Here is a 19,601-nt window from a genome sequence, read left to right on the forward strand (position 1 = left end):
ACTGTTGAAACTGGGGGAAGTCATGATCCCATTTACCGTATATACTCGAGTATAAGCCGAATATAAGCCGAGGCACCTAATTTTACCACAAAAAACTGGGAAAACGTATTGACCCAAGTATAAGCTGAGGGTGGGAAATGCAGCAGCTACTGGTAAATTTCAAAATAAAAATAGATACCAATAAAATTACATTAATTGAGGCATCAGTGGGTTAAATGTTTTGAATATTTACTGTATTTCAAAGAAAAACAGTAAACTAACTCTATAAGTGGAAAAGCAACAATCTATATATATAAAAGGGTAATGAAATTTCGGCCTAGGACAAAACAACAAAACTACACATCCCAGAAACACTAAACTTGGCAGCACAACCCCTCACCCATGCCTCTACGTTTATGCAACAAAAAGAAAAGCAAAATAAAGTCTCAATTAGAGGGAGAGGAAGAATTGTTTTTATCCAATTGCTGCCAGTTAGAAGGCTAAGTTCCGCCCACTTGGTCTCCTAGCAACCACTCAGCCCAGGGGACAGGCAGAGTTAGGCCTCACTTAGGCCTCTTCCACACTGCCTATAAAATACAGATTATCTGATTTCCCATACCACCATACTTTGCCACAGCAACGCGTGGCCGGGCACAGCTAGTAACTTTATAATCGGGTTGTTGTATGTCTTTCGGGCTGTGTGGCCATGTTCCAGAAGTATTCTCTCCTGACGTTTCGCCCACATCTATGGCAGGCATCCTCAGAGGTTGCCTGCCATAGATGTGGGCGAAATGTCAGGAGAGAATACTTCTGGAACATGGCCACACAGCCCGAAAGACATACAACAACCCTGTGATCCCGGCCATGAAAGCCTTCGACAAAACTTTATAATCATCATCATCATCAACAACAACAGCTTCATTTGCACCCGGCCCTATCTATCTCCCTCCGGGGACTCAGGCCAGCTTCCAACATAGTAACAGGCAAACATATAATGCCTACATAAACAATGCAGAGCTAGATATAGATCTATCATTATATATACTAATTTCACATGTGTATTTCCCCCTGAAACCTTTGCAAATCCTCTCTCTATGTGCATTTTCCTCCTGCAATATTTGCAAGCCCTATTTATCAATGTTTATATCTATCTAGACATCTCTGTGTGTGCATGCACATTTTCCCTCTGCACTTGCAAACATGTGAGGGTAAAATTCATATAAAATTCATATATAAAATTAATGTATACATATGGGAACAGATATACAGGTACATGGAAATCTCTAGTTATCTATATTTACATAGGATTTGCAAAGGCCTATAAACATATGAGGGGAAAATTCATATATTAATGTATTTGTATTAATGGCCCTCAGGGTTTCTTCCAACTCTATGATTCTATTATTCTAGAAGCAGGCTAGTGAACTAGTCAATGAAAAAGCACCCTACAATCTCAATTAAGCAAGGAAAATATTTACATATTCTAATTTGGCAAACAAAGGAAAGGTTATGCTGGATGTCTTAATGTCCAGAAGTCAATCCATCAGTAAGGACACAAGCTATGAAGAATTTCCCAAATCCTGTGGCCAAATAGTCAAAAGTCTGCACCAAGAGAATTCTTCACTCTGTGTAATGTATGCTAGATGTGGGATATGCCCGACTTTGTATCATTTATTTTACAGAAAAATTGGGTGAACCTACACTGTATTCCTTTACTATACAAAAATAAATATACACAAACAAAGTTGTGCTTTGCTGGTTGTACCTTTCAGAATCCCACTTGCAGCTCCAGGAATTCCAATAATTTCCGTAATGTTATTGAACTGGAAGTAGTCGTCACATAATCCAGAAGTAATATTCATGCCTGGGCAGAAGAGCTTGGTCAGGTTGGTGGGCACAGTGAGGTTGTCCACAACCGTTGTTTTGGCACAAATATCAAACTGGTCCCTTGAAAGAGTCCGATTACCCAACATACAAACCCTGGGGAGTAAAAGAGGGCAGATTTAAATAATAGGTTATATTTTATACAGAAATCCTTAACACTTTATATACCATCAGTCCCAATGACAACAGAAGCTTGTGGTCAGCCCAAGTTTCACAAAGTAGAAGACCAAGTCCATCACAGGCAAAAGACTTTCAAGGATCCCAGAGAGATGACTGAAATTCCTTTTGTAATGTATTATTTTAAGCTATTTTACAGTAGTCCCGGGTGGAGTTAGTCTTTTGTTCTTCCTGTTTTCAGTAAACTCGTTTTGGTTAACTTTATTCTTGCCTAAAGTGCCTCTGTATGTTAAGGGTCTTGATCTTAATAGAAGGTATACAGATAGCCCCCAAGTAAAGCCAGACACTATACAGTAGAGTCTCACTTATCCAACACTCGCTTATCCAACGTTCTGGATTATCCAATGCATTTTTGTACTCAATGTTTTCAATACATCGTGATATTTTGGTGCTAAATTTGTAAATACAGTAATTGCTACATAGAATTACTGTGTATTGAACTACTTTTTCTGTCAAATTTGTTGTATAATATAATGTTTTGGTGCTTAATTTGTAAAATCATAACCTAATTTGATGTTTAATAGGCTTTTCCCTAATCTCTCCTTGTTATCCAACATATTCGCTTATCCAACGTTCTGCCGGCCCGTTTACGTTGGATAAGCGAGACTCTACTGTAGTTTCCCCAAAGGCTCGGTCGTGCCATCACATAGTTGCTCTTGTAATATCCACAGCACCTTCTTCTCTGGTCTATAAAATTGTTCCCACAAATACACACTGTGTCATTTCTCTCCGTTCCTTAAATACCCAGTTTTCTGTGTTTCTTTTGAGTGCATCCCATCAAATGTTGTTCCTAAGAGTCTCCAGGTTTGTTTTAATTATCTACATTTTTTCTTCCTTCCATAATGGACATTTCAGGCTGTAAGTGCCATTGCTTGATCTGAAAGGGAAAATAAAGAAAGCTGAAAAGGCAACCAAGGAGCTTTTGTGGGCCACAACTTACGGAAAGGCAGGAGGGTCAAAGACAGACTTGATGGCCCCGGCGTAGATGGACACGATGGAGATAATGACACAGGCTAAGAATAGAGAGGCAAATTTGTTCACGTATTTCACACCGACGAAGACCACGACGGCCATGAAGGTGAGGAACAAGGTGCCATAGACACGCATGTTATTGAGCGTGGCACTGGAAGTATCGTGGGCCCCAGTCGGGTGGAAGATGGCAGCCTGGGGAGCGATGTACGTCTGAAAAAGAGAAGGACTTTGCCTTAGGATCTTCACAAGGAAAAGGAAGCTATCTATTCATCCAGTCATGAAATCCAACACATAGAAGAAAATTAAAGACTTCAGAGCTGGCAATTCTTGGCCAAAGTACTATTAAACGGTTGCCTGCTCTGCCCCACTGGTGCCCATTAGTTTCTCCATGACATGTTAATGGCAGTCATGGAGCGCATCTACACTGTGGAATTAATGCAGTTTGACACAAGCTAAACATGGGTCAACAGGATGATGTGGCAACCAAAATGGCTTTTTTCATTTTTGTGGTTGTTTTGAATTGTATGTTCTTGTTTCATGTTTATTATTCTTTATTATGTTTAATTTGTTGTATGGTTTCTTTTGCTATGTTGGAAACTGCCCTGAGTCCTCTCGAGGACATAGGTAAAGGTTTCCCCTGACGTTAAATCCAGTCGTGTCTGACTCTGGGGGTTGGTGCTCATCTCCATTTCTAAGCCGAAGAGCCGGCGTTGTCCGTAGACACCTCCAAGGTCATGTGGACGGCATGACTGCATGGAGCGCCCTTACCTTCCCTCTGGAGCAGTACCTATTGATCTACTCACATTGGCATGTTTTCGAACTGCTAGGTTGGTAGGAGCTGGAGCTAACAGCGGGCGCTCACTCCGCTCCCGGGGTTTGAACCTGGGATCTTTCGGTCTGCAAGTTCAGCAGCTCAGTGCTTTAACACACTTCGCCACCAGGGCTCCTTTATATTTATATAGGGCGGTATATAAATAAAATATAAATAAATATAAATAATATAAATAAATAAATCTATATATATAAATGAGTGATGGCATCACGGCGACCCACAAAACAACAAAACTACAGGCCCCCCAACCTCGAAATTTGACAACACAACCCATCATCCACGCCTCTAGGTTAATACAACAAAAAGAAAATAAAAATAAAATCCTAATTAGAGAGAGAGCAATAATTGTTTTTATCCAATTGCTGCCAGTTTAGAGGGCTAATCTCTGCCCACTTGGTCTCCTAGCAACCAACTCAGCCAAGGGACAGCCAGGGTTCAGTTAGGGGACAGGCAGATTTAGGCCTCACTTAGGCTTCTTCCACAGATTATCTAATTTGCACTGGATTATATGGCAGTGTAGACTCAAGGCCCTTCCACCATACTTCGCCACAGCAACGCGTGGCTGGGCACAGCTAGTATAAATATATATTTATATTTATATAGGGCGGTATATAAATAAAATTTTATTGTACTATTATTATTCTGTACCAAAGAGTGTTAAACGACAGCTCCCTTGATTCCATAGCATTGAGGCATGTTATACTAGTTAACACTTACTAGCAGGATTTCAATGGCACCGAGGATGTACATGGCGCCTGCAAATGTGGTCCCAAGGTAAAAACACAGCCCCACGGCTCCACCGAATTCAGGGCCCAACGATCTTGAGATCATGAAGTAAGAACCACCAGCTATAAAGCAAAAAAGAAATTATTATTATTATTATTATTATTATTATTATTATTATTATTCCACTTTTTCTCTCCATAAGGAGACTCAAAGCAGCTAACATTCAAAACATTACCATACAATTTAAAATATACAAATATTAAAACAGTATTAAACATCATTGGGATTAAAAACAATTCAGATTAAATCCATAAAAATCAAAAGCAGCTCCCTCAGTCTAAAGAATGGAGCAAATTGATTGTCTGAAGGAGGGAGAAGATTAGGAAAATACAGTAAAGTCTCACTTATCCAACATAAACGGGCCGGCAGAACGTTGGATAAGTGAATATGTTGGATAATAAGGAGGCATTAAGGAGACTTTAAGGAAAAGTTATGATTTTGCAAATTAAGCACCAAAACTTCATGTTATACAACAAATTTGACAGAAAAAGTAGTTCAATACACAGTAATGCTATGTAGTAATTACTGTATTTACAAATTTAGCACCAAAATATCACGATGTATTGAAAACATTGACTACAAAAATGTGTTGGATAATCCAAAACGTTGGATAAGCGAGTGTTGGATAAGTGAGATTCTACTGTATAGCTGTTCAGATTCCGCGTCTATCTTTGTGTATGTCCGTCCTGGAAATAAACATTCTGACAGCCATGACAAGGATTGAGAAAGTCCATACAAATAGAATGGGCTTCCATAGCTTGGTGTTTCTGGATGTTTTGTCGGACAATTCCTAAAATCCCCCAGCTAACATACTCCAATGGCCAGAAATTATGGGAGTTGTTGCCCTGTTTTAGACTTAATTATGGTTATTTCCAACATAGGACATTTCTATACTACACATAATTGCACTCTGAACTGCCATCTACAGATGTGTATTTATCCCGCAAACTGCGTGAACCATCAAGTTGACTCGAGGATGCCAAGGGGTAAGAAATGCACGAATGAAAAATACGTTAGACAGTACCTGGAACGACACCATTGGTTGCAATTGCACTCATTGATATGGCTGTCAGCATTGTCTGTAAACAGCAAAACAAGAGAATTTTACAAGTTAAAAAGCTGAATTGATCACACTCATTTAACTATGAACATAGAAGTCATGAGGTCTGAATATGCACTGCAGTAGGCCCACCAAATTTCGAGAGCATCGGGTTTGCTTTGGAAGAGGATTGCTGTGGTTCCTGCGCTAAAACCCAAATGAAGAAACAGAAGGAATTCCCAGAAGTTCACTGCATTAGTCCGTCAGAGCAAAAACAACAACAACAACAAAACTGTAGTGACACCTTAAAACTAGCTGAGCTAGTGACGCCTTTACTTTCCAATGCTCTAATGCACAACATTAAAAATATTGTATGGAATTACTTTCAGGCTACCGTGTTTCCCCGAAAATAAGACAGTGTCTTATATTAATTTTTGCTCCCAAAGATGGGCTAGGTCTTATTTTCAGGGTATGTCTTATCTTTCCATGAAGAAGAATTCACATTTATTGAATTTATTTATTGAATTTATTTATTTATTTATTTATTTATTGAATTACATTTTATATTTTATATTGCTGTTGCAGTCCTCCCCACCAGTGAAGTCGAGTGAATTGTACTTCGTGGTTGATTGATATTATTACTGCTGTATTAACTCTTGTTTTATTGTCTTACTGTGTTTTATATTTTTTGTATATTGTTCAATGTATTTATGCTATTGTTTTTTGTAAATTGTGCTGGTCGGGCCTTGCCCCATGTGAGCCGCCCCGAGTCCCCGTGGGGAGATGGTGGCGGGGTATAAATAAAGTTTTATTATTTATTATTTTTATTGTTGAACAAAAATGAACATTATATGTTGTACAGTAGTTGTCATCATAAACCAGCATAACTAGACAAACTGTGAATCCTATCAAGAATTTCTTGTTATTACCATTATTTCCATGTACAACACTCTATGGTATGTACATTTACCAATCCCGCATACTCTGGTGTTCTGTTTGGCGGTCATGCTTCCAAACAAAAACTTTGCTAGGTCTTACTTTCAGGGGAGGCCTTATATTTAGCAATTCAGCAAAACCTCTACTAGGTCTTATTCTCCGGGGATGTCTTATTTTCGGGGAAACAGGGTATATGGAAATGAAACATAAACAAATGTTATGTTCAGACTTGGCTCCTGTCTCCAAGATATCTCATCATATTTGGGCCAGGCTTTAGCAGAGCAGGTTAATCACCAAGCTGCAATAAATCTTGCCAACCGGAAGGTTGAGAGTTCAAAGCCTGGCTCAGGGTTAGCCCAGCTTTTGCCTACCTAGCAGTTCAAAAAAAAAAAAAAGAGTAGATAAATAGGAACTGCATTAAAGCGGGGAGGCATTTAGGCTCAGTGTTTTGATTAGAAAAAGGAGGAAGTTTATGAACAAAGAAAGCTCTTTAACAGGGAGAAGGAGCGACAGCACTTCCCAGTGGCCAGAACCGAGCACAGCCTCCAAAGATGCCGAAAGATGGGAAAACCTATATATACTTCTATCTGTTGCCTGTCTTGTCATTGTTATAATCAGCATTTAATGTTTGCCATATATGTGTTCTGTGATTGGCCCTGAGTCCCCTCCGGGGTGAAAAGGGTGGAATATAAACAAATAAATAAATCATGTATGTATCCCATAATCCAAAAGGGAAAGAACGAATGAAGAATCAAAACAGATATTTAAAAGCATGTTTACAGAATCGTGTTAAGAAGAAAAATGACAAATCCCTGTTCACTCCATGGCTTAAAACAGAATGAGAATTGAAAGGGAAAATAAATCTGTACATTAGACTAGGGCTAAGCACAAGGTACACTAGGTCCTAGTGGTAGATATCTGGATCCTTTGTAATAGACAGACACAAGTTTCTGACTCTGCCATTTAGCCAAAGCAGCAGGAAAAAGGCAATGTGTTGTCGAAGGCTTTCATGGCCGGAATCACTAGGATGCTGTGAGTTTTCTGGGCTGTATCGCCATGTTCCAGAAGCATTCTCTCCTGACGTTTCACCCACATCTCCTCATGTTTCCCAACAAAGGATTCCCCTAGGCAGGAAGCAGCTAGGCTTTGAAGCTTCAAGGCTATTCAGTGCTAGTCAAGGTGGCCAATTGCAACATTCACACTGGCCTCAGTCAGACAAAAGTTCTTTCTCCCACCCACCCTGGACATTATTCAACAGATACATAAACCCCACTTGCCTAGTTTCCAACAGACCTCACAACCTCAGGATGTCTGCCATAGATGTGGGCGAAATGTCAGGAGAGAATGCTTCTGGAACATGGCCATACAGCCCGGAAAACTCACAGCAACACAGGAAAAAGGCAATTTACCCCTCAGAACAAAATCAGGAGTAGATTTGTCTGTGAAGTGGCTACAAGACAGATTCCTGTATGAAAAAGGAATTCCCAGGTTCAACATAGAGAGACCCTTTATAATACTTTAATCCCAAATGTTCATCCTTTGTGCACACTAAGTCATCAGAGAAAGAGAAGGACAAGTTTGCAATGGAAGGGCCTGCCATGGACTCACACAACAGCAGCAAACCAAGACGATCAGGAATGACTGTAGGACTCCGGCCGTTCCCACCATCCACGTCAACCGAAGGAAAAGGATGACTCCAAAAATATTCTGCATGCATGGCAGGTAGACGCCCATCAAGGTGCCCATGCTGGGTGACTGGAAGAGATGAAAGAATGCATCAAAAGCAGATCGGAAGAGGCACCAACATCTCTAGGGGCTCCGGGGGCTGATGCCTCAATTAATGTAATTTTATTGGTACGGCATTACATTTATTTTACTCTATTATTATTATTATTATTATTATTATTATTATTATTATTATTATTATTACATTTATTATAGGCCCGGGCTGTGGCGCAGGTGGGAGAGCAAGCCAGCTGCAATTAACTGCAATGAATCACTCTGACCAGGAGGTCATGAGTTCGAGGCCCACTCGGAACCTATGTTTGTCTTGTCTTTGTTCTATGTTAAAAGGCATTGAATGTTTGCCTATATGTGTAATGTGATCCGCCCTGAGTCCCCTTCGGGGTGAGAAAGAAGGGCGGAATATAAATGCTGTAAATAAATAAATAAATAAATTTCACTCTGATCTTATTATTATTGCATTTATTATTTTACTCTATTTATTATTACATGTATTTTCCTGTATTTATTATTATTATTACATGTATTATTTCACTCTATTATTATTAAAAGGACACATAAGCACATTTACATTGATGAAGATGAGAATAATGATTTAATCAGAGTTGTACAGTCTTATCTTAAATTTGAGCTTTATGTAAATATTCAAAAACATTTAACCTTCTGATGCCTCAATTAATGTAATTTAATTGGTATCTATTTTTATTTCTGAAATTTACCACCTTTGGCTTATACTGGAGTCAATGTCCACGACCGGTTTCGACTGTGTAACCACCTGCATAACCACCACCTGAGGAAGACTACACAGTCGAAACCGGTCGTGGACAGTGACTAACCTTAGACTTGTGTAAAACATTGGATTTCATAAAAGAATTTACTTACTTGGACATTTAAATTTGGACTCACAATTAGTGACTTATGTGGAACATGAACTCTGGTGGGCATTGGACCCACAAACTCTGAATATAGAGTTTTCTATATACTTTCTATGAATGTATGCGTGTTGGTAACACATGAATTATATTTTGGTTTAATTACTGTTTTATAGTTCATACTATTGGTTTACATTTCTATAGTGGCCTCTTGCCTGTGCATTTCAGGGAATCCTTTCTTTGTATTGTTTATCGGCTCTTTTTAGTGCCAAACCCATCACAGAATCAATAACCCCTGCTTCCAAATTAAAGCATATTGAATTTTCTTAGTGTGAGCAAAGAGATGGTTGTTCCATGATGTGGCAAGACATTAAACTTAAGCCCAGGCTCATCCAAATTCACCGGCTCCTCTTTTGCTGTCTCAGGCGTTGCTGCCGAGGGGTTTGCATTAGTGGGATAGAGACTGTTTTTATAATCTACTTATCACCCACCCAAGCTGCCCGTTAACCACATACTTTTGATACTTTCTTCCTTGAGCCTTCAGCACTTTCTGCTTCTTCATGTTCTTTGGCTCCTTGCGTGAGATTTGTATAGCTGACCAGTTTGCCAAGGAGAGAAGAGACTTTGGGGCGAATATCCAGCTCCTCCTGCAAAGGAAACCAATGAAATAGTGAAGGTGAAAATTAAGAATATTACTGGACAAACTTATAAAATTCCTAACAAAAAGAAGAATGGATTTTATGATAGACCTGTCTAATATATAAAGTAGATTAAATGGAATACATAAAGACACAATTAATGAAAGAGACAACTCCAAAGCCAAGATGGGAAGTATACCCTGATTTTTTCCCTCTCTTTTCTTCTTCCCCCCCCCCTTTTTTTGGTCTTTTTTTAACCTCTATTTCTATGTTTATTTTTTCCTCTTGATACTTTCCCACTTTTCTATTGATATATTGTTCCACCACTTTCAATGTATCATGTTTCACTATAAAAAAAAATTCACCAAAAAAATATTATTACTGAATACTCTGAACTTACTAAGCAATTGTTTGGTATATTGTCATTACAGTGGAACCTCAACTTAAGAGCATGCTATCTTAAGAGCATTTTAAGTTAAGAACAATTGCTCAGCCCAGTTTGACTTTGACATAAGAGCAGCATTTTGCGTTAAGACTGCAATCACAGAACAAATTAAACTCTTAGCTCAAGGTATCATTGTATTGTTTTCACCCTGTCTTTTCTCCAGACCTATAGGCCTGTTTGTATTCCACAATTAAAGTGCAATGATCCTGGCTTTGGTAGATTGAGGAGGCACTACAGTTTTCTTCTGAGAATATTGAGTGCCCACCTGATGACAACATCAGGACAGAAACAACAACAAAAAAAACATAGACTGTATGGTACTACACTTAGGCAATACAAATGAAATACACAGATAAAACATCTCTGAAAGGGATCTAGGAGTGTTAGTAGCACACAAGGTGAATGTGAGTCAACAGTGTGATGCGACAGCTACAAAACCAAATGCAATTCTAGGCTGCAACAATAGCCTAGAATATAGACTTTCTGTATATATTTCAGATTTCAATATTAATGTCAAAAATCCGTAGTATGATTTTACATAGGATTTGTGCTACATTAGAACAGTAAAGACAAATATCACTTAAGTAAAATAAACATTAAATATTAAATAACCAAAAAAATAAAATAAGGTGTAAACACTAAGCTAATCTGGGAATCTGCTATTGCAACACATCCAATGAAGTGGTTTAAAACCAGTATAAAAAAAGATTAGGACTAAGTACGTTCCAGTCTACTTGGAATACACGAAGCTTATTCCAGAAGCGTGTAAATTGAGGTAAATCATAGTCCCACTCTTGTCTGCTTTGGTCAGGCCTCACCTGGAATGACCCTGTGTCTAGTTCTGGGAAAAACCATTAAAATAATATTAATGAGTCAGAAGGTGACCAGAGAAAGGTGACCAAAATGCTCAGATATGCAGATGATACCATTTTGATGGCTGAAAGCGAGGAGAAGCTGAGGAGCCTTATCACCAAGGTGAAAGAAGAACGTGCAAAAGCTGGGTTGCAGTTAAACATCAAGAAATCCAAGATTATGGCGACTAGACTGATAGATAACTGGCAAATAGAGGGAAAAATGTGGAGGCAGTGACAGACTTTGTATTTCTAGATGTGAAGATGACTGCAGATGCAGACTGCAGCCAGGAAATCAGAAGACGTTTACTTCTTGGGAGGAGAGCAATGGCCAACCTCAATAAAATAGTCAAGAGTAAAGACATCACACTGGCAACAAAGGTCCACATAGTTAAAGCAATGGTAATCCCCGTAGTAACCTATAGAGAGAGCTAGACCATAAAGAAGGCTGAGTGAAGGAAGAGAGATGCTTTTGAACTGTGGAGGAAAATGCTGAGAGTGCCTTGGACCGCAAGAAGATCCAACCAGTCCATCCTCCAGGAAAGAAAGCCCGGCTGCTCACTGGAGGATGAGGAGCAAGGAGACATTCCCACGGCAGGGAATGGTGTTGTGGATACTGGAGATGATACTGAAGCTAACCAGGTGCAAAGGGAGGACAGTTCCCAGTTAGATAACGTGCAGACAGAGGCTGCTGTTAATGAGCTCTCTGGCCTTGACGAAACAGAATCTCTAGATCAAGCTGGCCGTTTGTAATTTTGGAGCAGGAGTGTTAGAATAGCAAACAAGAAAGAGAAAGAGGTCAGAGGCCAAAGAAATGCATTCATGCTGTGCAGAGAATATTAAAGGGTGTGCTGAGAGAGAAATCTTTGTCAAATCAATGTCTCATTTTGGAGTATGGAAGCTAGCTCTTGCTTTCCTGGATTACCTTGCAGCCTTGTGTATTCAAGTTGTGGGACTTTGTCAAGCATTCATGGAACCTTGTTTTATGCCTCATGTTTCTTAGATTATTCTTTATAGCCTTGGTTTTGCAACAATCTTTGGGATCTTTACTTTTGCTTTTTAAGAACTATTTATTTTCTATTTCCTAATAAACTACAAAAGACTTCAACCTGTGTACAGTCTGGTGTGTTCAGCAAGGTGAAGCTAACCTGAGGTGCGACACATTGAGGAAGGGGCAAGTTTGCTTTCTGCAGCTTTGGAAACTAGGACAGAGAGAAATGAATTCAAATTGCAGGGGAAAATGCTCTACCTAAACATTAGAAAGAACTTTGTGATGATCAGAGTGGAATATGTTACTGCCTCCGAGTACGGCAGATGGTGGATGGCTATCTGTCGGGAGGGTTTTAAATGTGCCGGTTTGAATGAGGTTGGTCTGGATGGCCTTGGGGAGTCTCTTCCAACTCTATGATTGTATGATTCTCTGACTCAGCAAAGACATTTTGCTAAAGAATCCCTCCTTTCCTCTCTCTCAAAGCAGGCAAAGCCAGAAAGCCTCCCTTGCGCAAGCCAGCTAACCTTTCCCAGCAATTACAACGAGATGTGTCAAAACAAAACAAAACGAGAAGGAGGAAGGAGCCGAATGCTTGAGCCAAGTTGCACATTCCTGATGGCGGCCAGGCACATTTACGAAGGAGAAAACGGAGTAGAGAAAATTCAAAACGTTGAGCTCATTTATGCTTTTGTGCCATAATAAAGATAGTCCTCCTCCTCATCTCTCTCTTTCTCTCCTATCCTCTTTTTCTCATATTTTAATATGCCGTCAACAAACTGGAGAGAGACCTGCATGGGTCAATGGCAGGAAACCTTAAAGCCTGTCCCCATGGAAACTATTTGCACAGAACAGAGCTTCGCGTGGCAACCTCATGAAGCAGCTATTTGCTAACGCCCATTTTTACACAACACCCTGCAAAGAGGTAAAAGGACTGTTCCATGGAGGCAGAAACAGCTCTGAACTTCGATGGCATCTACATTGTGAAATTAATACAGTTTGATGCCACCTTAACTGCCATGGCTCAATGCTATGGAATCCTGGAGTTGTCATTTTGCAAGTTCCTTAGCCTTCTCAACAACAATTCCCATCTATATATATAAAAGGGTAATGAAATTTCGGCCTAGGACAAAACAACAAAACCACACATCCCAGAAACACTAAACTTGGCAGCACAACCCCTCATCCATGCCTCTATGTTCATACAACAAAAAGAAAAAAAATAAAGTCCTAATTAGAGGGAGAAGAATAATTGTTTTTATCCAATTGCTGCCAGTTAGAAGGCTAAGCTCCGCCCACTTGGTCTCCTAGCAACCCACTCAGCCCAGGGGACAGGCAGAGCTAGGCCTCACGTAGGCCTCTTCCACACTGCCTTTAAAATACAGATTATCAGATTTTAACTGGATTACAGTACAGTACAGTACTCACTTATCCAACACTGGCTTATCCAACGTTCTGGATTATCCAATGCATTTTTGTAGTCAATGTTTTCAATACATTGTGATATTTTGGTGCTAAATTCGTAAATACAGTGATTACTACATAGCATTACTGTGTACTGAACTACTTTTTTCTGTCAGATTTCTTGTATAACATGATGTTTTGGTGCTTAATTTGTAAAATCATGATGTGTAATTTGATGTGTAATAGGTTTTTCCTTAATCCTTCCTTATTATCCAACATATTCGTTTATCCAACGTTCTGCTGGCTCGTTTATGTTGGATAAGCGAGACTCTACTGTATATGGCAGTGTAGACTCAAGGCCCTTCCACACAGCTATATAACCCATTTATAATCTTATATTATCTGCTTTGAACTGGATTATCTTGAGCCCACACTGCCATATAATCCACTTCAGTGTGCATTTTATACAGCTGTGTAGAAGGCGCCTCATATAATCCAGTTCTAAGCAGATAATATAAAATTATAAATATAATATGTAATAATTACTGGGATATAATAATACAGAACAATATAATCGCTAAAATCAGGACAGTAAATAAAGAACAACACCCTGAAAGCATAAGCCACAGCAACACGTGGCTGGGCAAAGCTAGTTGCTTATAAAGTGGTGTCATACTGTATTATTTCTACAGTGTAGATCAGGGGTTCCCAAACTAAGGCCCGGGGGCCACATGCGGCCCTCCAAGGCCATTTACCTGGCCCCTGCCCTCAGTTTTATAATAAAATATATTGTGTAATAATATTATAATGTAATACAATATAACACTAATAATAATACCATATAATATTAATTATATATTATATATTACTAATAATATTACTAATAATATTACAGTATAGTGGTATAGTTCAATATAGTAATATATAATGCTAATAGTGTGCTATACTAATAATATAATATATTGTATGTACATATAATTTGTAAGCCACTCTGAGTGCCCTTTGGGGTGAGAAGGGTGTGATACAAATGTAGTAAATAAATATAGCAAATAAATAAATAATAAATAAATACATTTTAGACTTAGGCTCGCCCAAAGTCTGAAATGACTTGAAGGCACGCAACAACAACAACAATCCTAATTAACTTGACTATCTCATTGGCCAGAAGCAGGCCCACACTTCCCATTGAAATCCTGATAAATGTATGTTGGTTAAAATGGTTTTTATTTTTAAATATTGTATTACTTTTTCATTGTTCTTGTTGTTGTTGTTTTTGCACTACAAATAAGACATCGGAATTTGTGCATCGGAATTTGTTTGTATTTTTTTTTTCAAATGATAATTTGGCCCTTCAACAGTCTGGAGCAGGGGTCCTCAAACTTTTTAAACCGAGGGCCGGTCCACAATCCTTCAGACTGTTGAGGGGCCGGATTATCATTTGAAAAAAAAAATACAAACAAATTTCGATACACACGGCACATGTCTTATTTGTAGTGCAAAAACAACAACAACAACAACAACAATGAAAGAACAATACAATATTTAAAAATAAAAACAATTTTAACCAACATACATTGATCAGGATTTCCATGGGAAGTGTGGTCCTGCTTCTGGCCAATGAGATAGTCAAGTTAATTAGGGTTGTTGTTGTTGTTGTTGTTGTTGTGTGCCTTCAAGTCATTTCAGACTTTGGGTGAGCCTAAGTCTAAAATTTATTTATTTATTATTTATTTATTTACTGCATTTATTTACTACATTTGTATCACACCCTTCTCACCCCAAAGGGGCCTCAGAGTGGCTTACAAATTATATGTACATACAATATATTATATTATTAGCATAGCACAATATTAGCATTATATATTACTATATTGAACTATACCACTACACTGTAATATTATATGTAATATAGAACATATAATTAATATTATTATATGGTATTATTATTAGTGTTATATTATATTACATTATAATATTATTATCAATATTATATGTATATACAATATATTATGTTATAAAACTGAGGGCGGGGGCCAGGTAAATGACCTCGGAGGGCCGTATCCGGCCCCCGGGCCTTAGTTTGGGGACCCCTGGTCTGGAGGATTGTGGACTGGCCCTCTGCTTAAAAAATTTGGGGGCCCCTGGTGTAGATGCACCCTGGGTTGCAGGTCCTTCTCCTCCCTTGAGGTCTATCTCCTTGGACTTGGTCTTTCAAAGCCAGAGCTGCCGGAAGTTGAACCAAAGGCCTTCTGACTTCAAAGTAGGCGCTCCACCACTGATGATGTGCCATCACCCAAGAAAGCAAAGTCAGTGGAAACTTTTTGTATTCCCACATGAAAATCCATCCAATCCCTCAATCTATCTCTCCTTCTCAAAGTCACAAACCTGTGAAGACCCATCTCCCCATAACTGAGTGCTGGACCTGGCCACCTTTTCCATGGCTTCTGTACTTTCGCTCTCTTGTTCTGCGCTAACCTGGAGAGGCCATTCTCCTCTGTGATGCAACCCTGATGGTTCTGAATAGAAAAAACCCTCATTCCAATACATGGCAAAGGCATCTCAGGGTGAGGACCTTGCCTCTCCATTGTGCTATTTCTTGCTGGCTTGCTTGTTTTCACCTTTTGCTCAATCATCAATCTCAGCCACTGAACCAAAGTTGTATATATTTTTTCCCAGTTTTTTTATTTAAATTATTGAAAATTTTTGAATTTTACATTTTCGGTACTTAAAACTTATACATTCTTTAACAAATTTGCAATACAGAGTTATGTATATCATAGCTCCTATAGTATTTTCACTCTCTAACTATATTACATATTATTTACCTTCACCCCAGACCAGCCAATTACAATATTTATTTCCAAAATTCCATTGTTTCTTTTACAGGTTTTCCCCCCTTAACTTCTACATATACAAACTCTATAAATTTTCCCCATATCTTCCCAAAATCATCCTTTTTTAATAACCTTCTTTTAATTTTAATATTACATGTCTATTTACCATTTATCGCAATATCCCAAATCTCCTTATACCATTCTTCCAATTGACACTCCCCCCCCTCCTTTCCATTTTTTGGCTATTAACCATCTTGCTGCTGTTACCAAGTTGGCGATTAGTTCCTTTAACTCTTTTGATATTTGAATATTATCCATAAATGACAACAGTGCTATTTCAGGCATTCCTATTATTTCTGTTTTGGTCATTCCATTTATTTCTTTAAAAACGTTCTCTCAAAATTTTTGAACATATTTACATATTTTTTAAAAAGTAAGAAGTTGTATATATTTTGAAAGGTGTCCCTTATGGCACCGTAGACACCAATATGAATGGGAGGAATCTGGAAAAAACCTAGTGAAATTGACCTAAGCTAAGTGCCTTTTGCCTACTATGGTTGGAAAGTGGTATCATGCTCTAAAACAAGATTCAGGAAAGACCTACTCTTCTTTTGCTTATGTGTTCTTCAATTACAATGACTAGCTCATGAGTTAGGAATATGTGGCCCGTCAGATGTCGTGGGACTACAGCTCTCACCAAATCCAGCCAGGATAAACAATGGTGAAAGACAATTTAAATAATCAAAAATGCATTTGAACAATATATAGGGACTATATGTTCCCTGCTATACATTTACCTATGCAATTTCCCATAATCATCTATCTCTATATAAATCAAAGGTATGTATGATGGTTATCCAGAAAGTAACATATTTGGCCCAACAGCACTGGGGCCAAATATGGGAATATACAGTAGTATTCTCTACAAGCACCATCACTGTATGAATTCAAGAAAAGGAGGCTGAATAAACTGGAAGATGGAATGGACCACATTTTATGTTTGGGCTTGCCGCTCCAGAAGACCCTTCCCTTCTGTAACCTTTTCAGTATAGTTTGCACAAATGGTAGCTAGAATTTGCATGAATGGTGACTAGTGTTTGCACGAATGTTAGAGTTTGCACAAATGGAAGGTAGAGTTTGCACAAATTGTAGTTAGAGTTTGCATGAAGAGTAGTTAGCGTTTGCACGAATGGTAGTTAGAGTTTGCACAAATGGTGGCTAGAGTTTGCACGAATGGTGGCTAGAGTTTGCAGAAATTGAAGGTAGAGTTTGCATGAATGGTAATTAGAGTTTGCACAAATGGTGGCTAGAGTCTGCACGAACGGTGGCTAGAGTTTACAGAAATGGAAGGTAGATTTTGCATGAATGGTAGTTAGAGTTTGCATGAATGGTAACTAGAGTTTGGATGAATGGTGGCTAGAGTTTGCACGAATGGTAGCTAGAGTTTGTACGAATGGTAGCTAGAGTTTGTATGAATGGTAGCTAGAGTTTGAACAAATGGTAGCTAGAGTTTGCACGAATCGTGGCTAGAGTTTGAACAAATGGTGGCTAGAGTTTGCACAAATGGAAGCTAGAGTTTGCAGAAATGGTAACTTGAGTTTCCAAATCTCTATTTGCCATAAAGGGCTTACGAATGGCCGTACAGAGCATATCAGAAGCACTGAAAGAAGACAGTAACATTCATTTAGTAGACATTCACCCTCATGTACTCAAATCCATAGATCATGAGCCAACAGATGCTGAAAATCAAGAATATATACATTTTAATTACCTCAAATAATGCCAGGTTTCTGTCATAGTAGTCCCCTTTGCCACTGTCAGTGTTGTTAAGGAAAGGACTGCTTTCTTTATGGTTCCCATGGCCTGCAGCGTGGAGAAAAGACGGCACATTGCTATTATTTGAAGGAAAATGAGCCTATCTCCAAATTCTGAGAAAAGGAAGACACAAATCATTTTCATACTTTTCTATTATGGCCTCAAAGTCACACATAAGTCACACACTGCAATGTTCACAATGCCATTTATTTGAAGTTCCAGTTACACCAGGGAAGTTTTGTGTTTGATTTATGAGACAAACATGTAACCCTCAAAATACAGGTTTAGTATCCCTTATCCAAAATGCTTGAGATCAGAAGTGTTTCAGATTTCTGGAACTTTTTGGATTTTACAATACCCGTATTTGCACATATCGCCAGAATGGGATAGCTTGGAGGTAGGACCCAAGTTGAAACACAAAATTTCATTTATGCCTCATATTCAGTTCAAGATATATATTTTATGCAATATTTTGAATAATTTTGCATGTGAAACAAAGTTGATGCCCATGGGACAATTTTGGAATATTTCAGAATTTCAGATAAATGGTGCACACACTGTATTATTAACAAGTGTTACTATGAAATTCACACTTTAAGGAAGTTTAACCAGTAAGAGCAAAGTTACTTCACTGGGTAATGAGTATAACACTTTCAATTTATTCCAAAAGTTACTCTTTGGGGCATTTGGAAAGGAATCTTTCAAGTTTCGTGCCATTCTTTGATCAATCTTAAGTTATTTTCCTTCCAACAGAAACCAAAGAAAAAGTAGCAAAGGAGATAACATACGCAAACGGATTTCTTTAAATTATTGCAATGTGTAATGGCACTTGGTTACTTTTTTTAAACATAACATGATATGTATATGGTGTTCTAATATATGGTGTTTTCAACTGGACCATTATTGTTTATCATATTTTGATACATTGCATCTTGTGCAGACCTAGAGTAGTGAGTGTGCCAACTAAAGAAAGTAAAGTAAAAGGGCCTGAAAGTTAAACAGCTTGTGAGGGCACCTTTTACTAAATCTTTTTGATGATATTATTTTGTCGAAATATCCATGTGCCCTTTTCAGATCATTCTCCCAAATGACAGTCCGCAAAAGCCAAGAGGTTTCAAAGTCAAGTTCATTGCAAGGGCACCCTATTTTCATCTCCATCAATAAGTCGATTCAGCCACTGCAGGCAGAGAGTTACATATTTTATATGCTTTATGCCGCTTTGAATCCCACCCACGGGAGAAAAGCAGGACAGAAATCTATATATATAAAAGGGTAATGAAATTTCAGCCTAGGACAAAACAACAAAACTACACATCCCAGAAACACTAAACTTGGCAGCACAACCCCTCATCCATGCCTCTACGTTCATACAACAAAAAGAGAAGAAAAATAAAGTCCTAATTAAA

General features: G+C 38.5%; 1 protein-coding gene across 3 annotated transcripts in view; it reads right to left on the reverse strand.

Annotated features, from left to right (window-relative positions):
- slc12a4 (solute carrier family 12 member 4) overlaps window positions 1–19,601 on the reverse strand; it is an 80,888-nt gene that overhangs the window by 34,003 nt on the left and 27,284 nt on the right. For all 3 annotated transcript variants that reach the window (XM_062961891.1, XM_003222953.4, XM_062961892.1), the window contains exons 2-8: window positions 18,152–18,243; window positions 9,736–9,867; window positions 8,214–8,360; window positions 5,655–5,709; window positions 4,562–4,692; window positions 2,981–3,222; window positions 1,745–1,959 (exon numbers count right to left, since the gene is read on the reverse strand). In XM_062961891.1, the coding sequence (XP_062817961.1) occupies window positions 1,745–1,959; window positions 2,981–3,222; window positions 4,562–4,692; window positions 5,655–5,709; window positions 8,214–8,360; window positions 9,736–9,867; window positions 18,152–18,243 (1,014 nt within the window). The remainder of the gene's footprint in view (window positions 1–1,744; window positions 1,960–2,980; window positions 3,223–4,561; window positions 4,693–5,654; window positions 5,710–8,213; window positions 8,361–9,735; window positions 9,868–18,151; window positions 18,244–19,601) is intronic.

Source organism: Anolis carolinensis, unplaced genomic scaffold (assembly GCF_035594765.1).
Source record: "Anolis carolinensis isolate JA03-04 unplaced genomic scaffold, rAnoCar3.1.pri scaffold_9, whole genome shotgun sequence".
Lineage (NCBI taxonomy): Eukaryota > Metazoa > Chordata > Lepidosauria > Squamata > Dactyloidae > Anolis > Anolis carolinensis.